This window comes from Crassostrea angulata, chromosome 7 (genome assembly GCF_025612915.1).
Source record: "Crassostrea angulata isolate pt1a10 chromosome 7, ASM2561291v2, whole genome shotgun sequence".
NCBI lineage: Eukaryota > Metazoa > Mollusca > Bivalvia > Ostreida > Ostreidae > Magallana > Magallana angulata.
In genome coordinates this window covers 22,138,239-22,149,054 of record NC_069117.1, presented here as the reverse complement: position 1 = coordinate 22,149,054, position 10,816 = coordinate 22,138,239, and the positions used below count along the sequence as shown (strand labels likewise).

The 10,816-nt window shown below is 31.6% G+C and overlaps 1 protein-coding gene across 2 annotated transcripts; it reads left to right on the top strand.

Moving 5' to 3' along the window:
* Positions 1 to 434: 434 nt before the first annotated feature.
* On the top strand, positions 435 to 10,814 carry LOC128157468 (prostaglandin E2 receptor EP2 subtype-like). 2 transcript variants are annotated; one of them, XR_008239823.1, is made up of 6 exons: positions 435 to 907; positions 7,227 to 7,462; positions 8,084 to 8,207; positions 8,576 to 8,754; positions 9,139 to 9,407; positions 9,552 to 10,814. XR_008239823.1 is itself a non-coding variant. In XM_052820030.1 (5 exons), the coding sequence occupies exons 1-5, from the start codon at positions 685 to 687 to the stop codon at positions 9,355 to 9,357; spliced, it is 981 nt and encodes a 326-aa protein (XP_052675990.1). In that variant the 5' UTR covers positions 435 to 684; the 3' UTR covers positions 9,358 to 10,813. The 2 variants fall into 2 exon arrangements, 1 of the variants encoding a protein (XP_052675990.1); XM_052820030.1 differs by having other exon boundaries at positions 9,139 to 10,813.
* Positions 10,815 to 10,816: the final 2 nt, after the last annotated feature.

Sequence of the window (10,816 nt, the reverse complement as noted above, 5' to 3'; positions counted from 1 at the left end):
CTGACAGTTTTACTATGATTAACAGAAGTTTTTGCGGGGACGAGAACGTTTAAGAATCGAGACTGACGTGAATTAAAATCTGAAAATTTGGTTTGTAGGAGCTTATATATTAAGATATAAACATAGATAACTTGATATAAGAAATCAATCTGTCCATATAAACATAAAGTTGTTGAGAAACTTTAAATAATTTTTTATCGCAAAAGTTGATATCACATGTTAGTCAGTTTAAACAGATAATTCGAGCATGCATTTGGTATCAAACATAATTGTACTAAAATTTATTAGGTTTTAAAAATTTGTATACATGCATACTTATGCAGCTTTTTTTCTCGTACATATCTATGAATAATTGATTAAGAAACATAATATACATGTACATTAAGTTTATAGCATACATCATGGACCTGTGAACGTCATTATTCACGGATATTACTTTAAACCCTTGAGAATGTTTTTTTAATAACTTGATTATTGTTCATTCGATGAGAATGACCATTATCATAGGTCGGGTATCACAGATAAGTAAATTACCAGAAACTCAATAAGCAACATACAAATATCACTATAGTAATGAACAAGCCGATCGAATTATTGATTGTTCAGAAACCTATAAGAGGAGGTTGCAATGGTCCTTTTTGAATTTTCCTTTTCACTGGCGACACAAACCGAAAATCAAAGAGAATGCCCACAAATATATCATGTCCCGAAATGAAAAATGGCACGTTGGTCGTGCATGTTGTAAACTACACGCATTCATCAACGGCGCTACTTTTTCTCTTTTGGATTTCTGTCTCTAGCCTCTTTGCGATATTCTGGGTCTCTCGCTCAATGTACAAACAGAACAGATTCTCTCAACCGCGGTTTCTTGCCATTGCTGTTTGCACATGTGATTTCCTGTACGCAGGTAAGTTTAGTAACTAAGAATTAAATACTTTGTTTCTTAAATTAGCTTTTTTATGATAAAACTCAAATGAAATAATGTATTTTAACGTAGAAAGAATTTAATTTGAAACCACTGTAAATGTAACCTCGACTGATTATTCCTCAATAAGTGTTTCCAATATCTTTTTGTTCCTTAATTTTGATAATAATTGAACAATCTTTTTTTTTAACTTTAACAATTGTGAGAAAATCTGGTTTCTATACTTTTGTACCTAATAATACTGTAGGTCTTTAACAGAAACTTGAAACAAACATTGTTTTTTTTTAAAGTTTATATCTGTTAACTAAAATACAGTGGTAACAAGAAGCAATAGAAGCATGCAGTTCTAGTTCACAAAACACCATTTTGCTTTCGCTTTGACTGAAAGATCAAAAGTTCTTATTCCTTGACTTATTTTTAAAATGATATACGTACTTTTGAATGTATTCCAAACAATCAGTAACAAATTGGTTACGACCGTAATTATACTCTTCAAACAATACTTGCCATTCTATAATAGCGTTATGTTTATTTGGAAGTTGTTGAAATCATGTTCGTTATGGGCCCTAGATGAATGCAATAGTTTGGTTGACTTTGAAATTTCGATAAAATGTGAAACCATTAGTTTCAATTCGCTGATAAATAGCCACAGGGAATAACCTTCCAGGTGACTCTTTACACACTAATTCATTTGGGAAAAAACCTCTAAATAAAAGCTTACCATGCCTATTTTAAGACTCACTGTACTTTTGATTTGTGCTGCTTTTTTGTTCATCAACATTTATTAAACATGCCTATTTTGTGGTTAATGTGGGTATATAGGTAGAGAGCACTACAGAAAAAAATATAGAGTGATGATGATAGCTTGCGCAAGCGCGCGCAGTAACATTTTACATTTTATAAGGCTTGTTTGTTGATCCGTATTTTTATACGTTTTTTTTGGTATAAACTGAATATGAATTCTTCTTATTTCTTTTTTGTTTTTATATCTTTTTTTGTTGTTTGAAATTGAAAAAAAAAAGCAACTGGCTGGATATTTAGAGGAGTGCACAGAAGATAATCTAAACCAAAATCATATACATGTATATGTATGAACCCGAATTCTTTTTGTTGCAGCTGACTTAATTTTTGGCTATTTTACTGTTTTTCACATATGCAGTTTATTGTTGTAGTTGAAAATAATTCAGTTTTTGCATTATCTAAATTTTCAAATGTAAACCCTAAATCGCATATACATGTACATACATGAGGATTTTTATAATAAAACATGAACAGAAAACTGTGTCTTTTCAAAATTTCAGTATTATCAAATTTCAGTATAAGAAGATGAGTGGAAAAGGCGTGTAAAATGCCTATATAAGGACGGATAAGATACTGAAAAATTAAAACATAAACAGATCTGATAATTAAAATAAAATCATTCAAAACAATGTATATTTAACATCACATCGATTTGTAAGCCTTTATTATGTTTAATACTTGGAATACATTGGATTAAACTTGCGTTTGGGTATCAAATCAATAAAACTTCCAAATAGTGTCATTTGTAGAACTTCAATGCGTTTTCTTTTATAGAGTGGGTCTATGCTACATATTTTTGTCAGTCTTAATTTAAAGGTCTAATGAAAAACAAACCGATTTCAAACTCTTAAAAACGTGGAGAGATGATCCACTTTACGTTAAAAATATCATTTTGAATCCTAACAATTGAAAGTTTTAGAAAAATAAATTAAATACAAGTCCGTAAAATTGTATTTAGCGTTTAAACAGCGCAGTTTAGTTGTCACTGAAATGACTCGGTTGTTAGAGCACCCGACATAAGGTAACCTTATGTATTAACTAGGCTTCTAGGTTTTGGGTTCGATACCACCAAAACTTTTTATCCTTCTTTTAATATCCAAAACTGAATATAGTTTGTATTTGCTTTTGCAAACTTGTATTATAACATCATTTGATAGATTCAATTGGAAAAAATTATATTTGAAATTGTATTTCACGACCAAACCAGATAGATATATATATGCGCTATCTTATTTCCTATGTTCTTTTTAACACTATGATAGTCCTCAATTAGTTGGTGCAATTCATTTAAAACTCAATAGTTTATGTTAATTTCAGATAAAAGCCTGTATTTAAAAAACAAAACAACTTTGGGAGACAGTCAAGCCCCCTTTCATTCCTTATGACAACATCGCCGTTTCATGCTTACATAATTTATTCAGAAAGATTTCAAATATATATATATATATATATATATATATATATATATATATATATATATATATATATATATATATATATATATATATACACCGTTGATTTGTCAACGCAATTTGATCATAGATCTCATTGCAAATTAACATTTAAGGTTTACTATTGATTATTCAATGATCTAAAAATTGAATACGCGAGTGCATTGCATGTTTATCTTGTGGGCGGATTATAAATCAAACATTTCTTTTCTTTAATCTGTGCCATGTTGGAAAAAGTCAATGGACTTTTCAAAATCTCATTTTGCTAAAAAAGTTTCCAGTGTATATAACAAATTTTAAAAGAAATTGATATACCGACCTTATCAAATTCTGAGCCAGTTGCAGCATGATTACTGGTAGAGCAGCGAACATAACAGTACTCATAAACACAACGACACCCCCCTCCCCCAACAGCAATGCTCTTTTTATGTAATGTGTTTTACTACAGAAAAGCTTAAATTAAATCTTTGATTATTGATTTGGGTTGCTTGATTTTCGATGAGAGAGGCGACCAATCTCTTGAAGACGTCGTCAGTTAGGGTCCTCGAGTTTGGCATTAGTGTGATCTTTATCGTGCTTTTTCCTACTGCGACAACTCTTATATATCCATGTATGTACATCCAAACCTCACATCAAAGCAGAAAAGACTCAAACTGTGGTTCTATGCATTCGAAGCAACGATAAACTGAATCACTTAGCATGGGGGCCAGTTCGAGTATGTAAGAAAAACATTTTCAATGTCACATAAAAAGAACCTATTTGAAAATAACTCTTGCCCAAGATTACCTGTATTGTTCCATTTGCATCGTCCTTTATATGCAACAACATAAAATCATTATTACAACCTTTCTGAATTTAAAGGCATCAAGGATGCGATGTTAAATTCGTAATATTCCCTTGATTCTAGAATTCAAGGACTGAATAATTAATAAAATTGCAGGTCCGTGAACTCCATTATTTTATTGTTCATACTGTCATTAGGTGGACATACATGTAGATTTAAAATGATAGAGAAATTCGAATCACGCATATGAAGAGGTTCAAATCGAAAATAATTTATAAGAGTCTTGTATCAGTGCAAACATTTGCAGAATCGTATTACTTTGAACTGTAAGTACAGTCATCCGTCTGTTAAGATGAAGCATTATTTGGTTGGTGATATTTCTTCTAAAAAGACCCGAACTCTCACGTGAAGATACATATGCCACAATTAGATTGATGTCACCTTTTTTAACATGGCATTCATGCAGACAAGCTCTTTCCAACGGCGGTACATTGTCCAATTTTGATTAAAAAGAGCAGGGTTTTTTTCGAGTAAAAGTTGTGTCTGCAGGCACGTAGCATCACCACTTTTTCTCACAGGAGAAATTTCTCTTTAAAATCCCATATATAATATTTAAAGCTGCTTGGTCCGATTTTTTTGTTATTACAGTATCAATTTTTTTTCCATACAAACCATTTATCTTAGAAAGTTATGGACTTTTTCCTATTTACACGAGCAGAATCAGTCTCCTTTCAAAGTTAGAAATATTCTAAGTAAATAAAAATAATTTCTTTTTGGGCAAACGAAAAAACAAACTAAAGTGCATCACGGGAATTTTTAGAAAAGGAAACCGTTTTGTTTCGTCCCTCGAATGATTGGATTCAACCCGCATGCTATGCATCGATTGTAAAGAAAGCAAACTTCAGAAATATCAGCGAACAAAACGTACACAGGTTTATTTGTAATTTGTCTGATTATTTCGACCTTTATTTAATACGATGTCAAAGTCGTAATACAACCATGACACCCTTCTTGTCGTAAGGGGTGAAATTTAACATGAGGCGAAATAACGCGGTACCCTTTTATGTCGTTTGTTTGTTAGCAAAATTTGTACGTATTTCTCTTCATTGAAATGTGGCATAATTGACTAGAAAAAAAACTACTTCAATGTCTATTATTATACATATACTAAGCATAACAATCGTTTAAAAGCGTGCATAAAAGAAGATGGGTGGATAAGGCGTGTAAAATGCCCATACGCGGTCGGACAGGCTACTAAAAAATTAAAGTATCAACAAATCTGATGGTTTATTTTTAAATCATTTAAAACAATATATATTTAACGAATCATTGATTTGTAACCTGTAGGTATGTTCAATACCTGGAATATGTTGACTCAAACAGGCGTATACGTATCAAAACCTGCAAATATTGTCATTTTTTAGAACTTCAAGGCATTTTCTTTTATAGAGTGGGTCTTTGCTCCACATTTTTCTCATAGTCTAATTAAGGTCTAATGGAAAACAAACCGATTTCAATCAAGAAAAACGTGGAGAGATGACCCACTATACATTAAAAATATCATTTTGTATCCCAACAACTGAACGTATTGAAAAAATAAAACAAGTCCGGTAATTCGTGACCTTAGTCACACATAATATTTAAAAAGCCGCCTTTGTTGTGTCTGAAATGGCTCAGTGCATGTGGCTAGAGTACCTGGCATAAGCTAACCGTATATATCTAGGGTTTTTATGTTACGGGTTCGATAGCACCAAAATTTCCGACAATATTTTTTTTCTTATTTTTTGTTAAATATATTAAAAACTGACTATAGTTACAAATGTAGAAATTTTGCTTTTGCAAAGTTGTATTATAATATATTTGAATAGATTTAATTGGGGAAAAATAAATTTAAAATTGTATTTCACTACTAAACCGAATGGGCATTTGCGCCATCTTATTCCCCCATCTTCTTTGATATACAATCGGACCAAGCAGCTTTAACGATAGCGGACTTGGTCCCCCACTTTTTGTGGAAAGCATATAAGAAATGGAAGAGAAAAATTGACGGCAAAGAATCACAATTTGGTTGTTAATATTAAGATAATAGTAGTTATCATGAGTTTAAAACAAGTCCTAAAAACAAGCGACTTAAAACCTTTAAAAATGTTAAAGTGACACGGCGACTCAATGTTTGTTATTATGTTTGACTTTTTGGTTATAACAACGGAAAGAAGAAGAAATATACAAAATTTCATCATACTGAAGGTTTCACGCATTATGAGTCATCACACATCAGTTTACAAGTCATAAAACTCATCTGGAATTGCGCATGTAAACACGCCGATTTAATTTGTTTTGGACATTTATTTGAGTGTCACGTGATTGCGATTGCCTTCTAAAATTGGTTACAGTGGGATTGACACACTGAGAAAAAAAATGAATTTAAAGCTATTCAATGTCCGTTATAGGAAATTTATAATGCATTTAAAGATTATGCATTTTAATATATATACAGTTCTTGAAGACATCCGGTTTCACCGAGAGCCGTACGTTCATTATATATGCCACACTGCATTATTAACGTGAGGCTATGAAGTGGAAGGAAAATTCAAAATATTTGTGTTGGCCCAATGCTTTATTATATTTTACTCTTTTTAATTGGATTAATTTACTTTAAATATCGTAATTTTTCTAAAGTTCATCTTTTCATGTGATAATAGTATATGAAATAAGTGGAAATCGTGAAAAAAAAATCGATATTTAGTATATCATGAGTTTGTGCGTCACCATATCTCTTTCAATAACTTTTCACATCCTAAAGTGAAACGATTTACTTCATGCAATTCAATCTTTGGCATATTTTTTATATACATGTAAATTTAAAAAATAGTTGAACGTAAAGGCTTTAAATTTTTAAATTTTTCTTCAAATAAAAATATGAAAATGATAAATATCAGTTATAGAGATAACTATACCAGGGTGGAAAAAAATGAATACAGAACCAAACATGCCTAAAGCGCTAAATTGTGAACAATCCTTCCTTTGTTATATTATAAGCGAACGAACTTTGAATTAAAAGATGTTAAAACGGCGTAATAAACAATGCCAAAGTGTCATTGATCAAAAACGTCTACTGACTTGCAAAGGTAAGAATAATATATAAAGATACATGTAGAAATGACGTCTCGATATCGTATCAAATTTTCGCAAAACAACGAGGAGATAAAAAAAAAAAGAGAAACGAAATGCATTCTTTATTTAGTACTTTTTTCATTTTTTCCAGCTCTTTGTGTAAGTATGCAGACTGCGAACTACTTTTTGGGGTATTGCGACTCGGGTGGATATCACGGATGCATATTCAGGGGCTTCTCACAGACGCTGTTTATGATGGCGTCCCGTCTAATGGTAGTATTGATGGCTGTTGAGCGTTTTGTTGCATTGAGGTATCCGTTTAAATATCAGCACCTGATGTCTAAGGAACGAGTTATTGGCGCTGTAGCAGGACTTGGACTGTATGCAGTATGTACATCTTGTACAACAATTTAGCAAAACGTATACATATACTTCGAATAAAAAGACCCCGTCATTTGAAAAAAAGTCATTAGTTGTTGAAAGATTCTTTGTCATAAGAACATACTCATTTTATTTCAGAAAATTAATGTTTCAGTTTTTTTAAATGAATATGTCGTATTTTATTTTATTCATATTCATATTTTATTTATGCACATTTGTTTTCATAAATGAAATGTACAAGCACAAATAAAACCCCCACAAATATGATAAATTGGGATTCAAATGTTTACTTGCTTTTCCAGATTTTTGAAGCTAACTATGGTAGATCATGTAAAATTCAAAATTTTAAAGTGTTAGAAATCTTCTAAATTCTGACAGTGATAGTTATCCTTCAGAAGTCTCCTTCTGGTTAATATTCAATTCGATTGAATTGATTTATTTTATCGAATGAAAAAAGACAAAATCTATTTGCAATAATACTAGCTCTAGTTGTCTTATTAGCTAGGAGAAAGAACGTCGAGAAATATGAAAGTTCGTGTCTTGTTGCGTTAAGAACGGTAACTCTATCAACTGGAGAACTAGTGAACTACTAATTAATATCACACTACTCCTTAATTTCTTTCTCAGATGCTGGTTTCGTCCTTGCCTTTGATGGGGATTAATAGCTATGGATTTCAGTCATGGTGCGACTTTCATTGGAACGACCGATCCCCCGGGGGAAGATTTTTCGTGCTGTACTTCGTCTTTGAAGGTACGTTGTAAGCGCATCACATACAGAACCTATGTGTATAGATTTAAATGTTCGTGTGCAATTTTGAGGGTAAAGGTTTAGATAATTAATGAAAACCTTTCAAAAAATAATGTATAAAGAACGGTTTCAACCAAAATTTTGAGTGTTTTTTTTTGTTCCTTTTACAAGTAAACAGAATATTATAATTTTATTATAAGAAAAAAATCTTAAGTGACTCAACCTGGATTTTTTCGAAACGTTGTATTTCAGCAAACGTATACATGAAACGCTGCTATATCTGTAGATCGTACAAAATAGATTAAATGAATTAACATTGTGCAATAATTAAAAAGTATCATAAAAAATTCAACGATTTAATCTCTCTGCAGGTTTTGCTTGTATGATGGTAATACTCTTCTGCAATGTGTCTGCCATTTATGAACTTTTAAGCATGAAGAAAGTCCATCCTGTGGAGACGTCCAACAAGCACAAGACTGAAAACGCAAAGTTTATAATGATGATGTCGGCCATTTCTGTGGTTTACATTGTGTTTTCGACTCCATTATTAGTAAGTACGGCAAATACTAACTACCCCGGTCCTCGTCTTAACGAACTCACGAACAATCAAAAAATAATAAAACAATAACAAAGGTGATATATAATTTGGCTTATTTTCTAAATGAAAACGAGAATTTAAGCATGCATGTTTTGAACTTTGAATTTATCGTTCTTGTGAATTTTAGGATTCAAAACATCGCTGTACTTATACATTTTAAATTCATATTCTATATTGTTTAATTGCGATCGTAACTTAGTTTATTTAATTTGTAATGTTTTCAGTTTTGTCACTTTAGAATTTGCATGGGTTTAAAATCCGAAGAACTTTCAAACATATTTGTATGTAGATTTACGAGTCTCACTTCCTGTTAATTGTTCAATGCTTTTTTTGTAGATTCGACTATTTTGCAACCAGCTGGGAATTAACCTTTCGAAGCAAAAAGATTTCGTAGGAATCCGCTTGAATATTGTTAACAATATGATGAACGCCCACCTACTCTTGTTTATACAACTCCTCTTTCATCCAAAATTACGCAAAAAGTTGAATTGTTGCGGTAATAAAGAACAAGACGGAGATTCGAACATCCCCTCAACCCAGGTGACCAATACCTGATAACATTGTAGAACATGATCCCAAAAAGAGAGTCAAATGTTACTGGATGAGTAAGGATTACCTGATTACCAGCGGATTTGTAATTTAAAATATATTTTCTGACAATTTTTTTTGTTAAAGTAAAAGCTCTAATGAGCTTCCTAAATTACTATCATTAAAATGAAAGATTGTATAAACATGTATTCTCCTGACAGTGAGCGGTCAGCGTGCTAACCACTCGGCCATGTACATGATGTAGGCAAGACAGAAGAATTTTGCTCTCGATGACGAACGGAACCTAGCGCGCTGGCTGCTAACAACAATGTTGTTTTGAGATACAGGTGGAATTCAGCTAACGGCAATTTGAAAATATTAGAACGATACATAATGCATTGATATTTACATAAGCAGAAAAATTACAATATAAATATGTATATTTTTTCATCGTTCTTTGGATATTAGCCTTGGCGAATAACTTTAATTTAAATGGACATTGCATTTCGCTTGAATCTCGACCACTTGGTCAATCATTAAATTACTCCCTAATGTCGTGCTCATGTTGTTTTAAAAGAAGATGATAATTATTTTTTTAGTAAAAGTTGTACATTTATTGCTGTTTAAGTGAGCGATGTGGCTGATGGCCCTTTTACATCGATTATGGTATTAATTTTACGTGAGGTTTCCAAATCTCTATTCCACTTGAATTAATACCAATGATATATTTAACTATTTTATGAAGAAATGAAATTAGGTGAAGTTTAAATTTATATAGTTTATTGTTGAAAACGATCATTTTTTCAATTATCCATTTATATCATGTTTATCATTGAACAGGCTTCATTTAAGAAATACCTGTCTTAAAATATAAACAAATTATTATATGTTCTAGCCCTGACGAGAAGCAACTAAATTGAAATACACAAATGTATTTGAAGGCTAAATAAACGAAAATTGACTTATTTCAGTAGTGAACATTTGACTGTTTTACCTTTTTGGATGTCTGACATACGTTATCTAGAATTAATAAAACCAAACCAGTATTGGGTTCCATTATAACTATCGGTGAATTTAAGTGACTGTTTAGCATGACACGTTTTATTGCATGTGAAGTTTTGAATACATGCAAACTGTTTTATATTGGGGGAACTATATGACTTATATTGAGGGAACTATATACTAGATTTAAAGATTATTTTAGGTCTGCCTTGGTATGCAAAGATAAAGTACGTGTACATGACTATTAATTGAAGGTTCTCGGCACGGGAACAAGTTAAAATACTGATGACAAAGGAGAAGCTATTGAAATTTTCTGTACGTAATAAAAATAAGCTAAACATTCCCAATCTCATTTTAACCATTTCTAAAACGACACTGCCGCGTAGGAATTTACAAATTTCTTCTTTTTTTTTATTGTTTATATAATAGCGCCAGATTACATGTTGATTCTCCGAATTTGATACTTGAGTCAGCAAATCTCTGT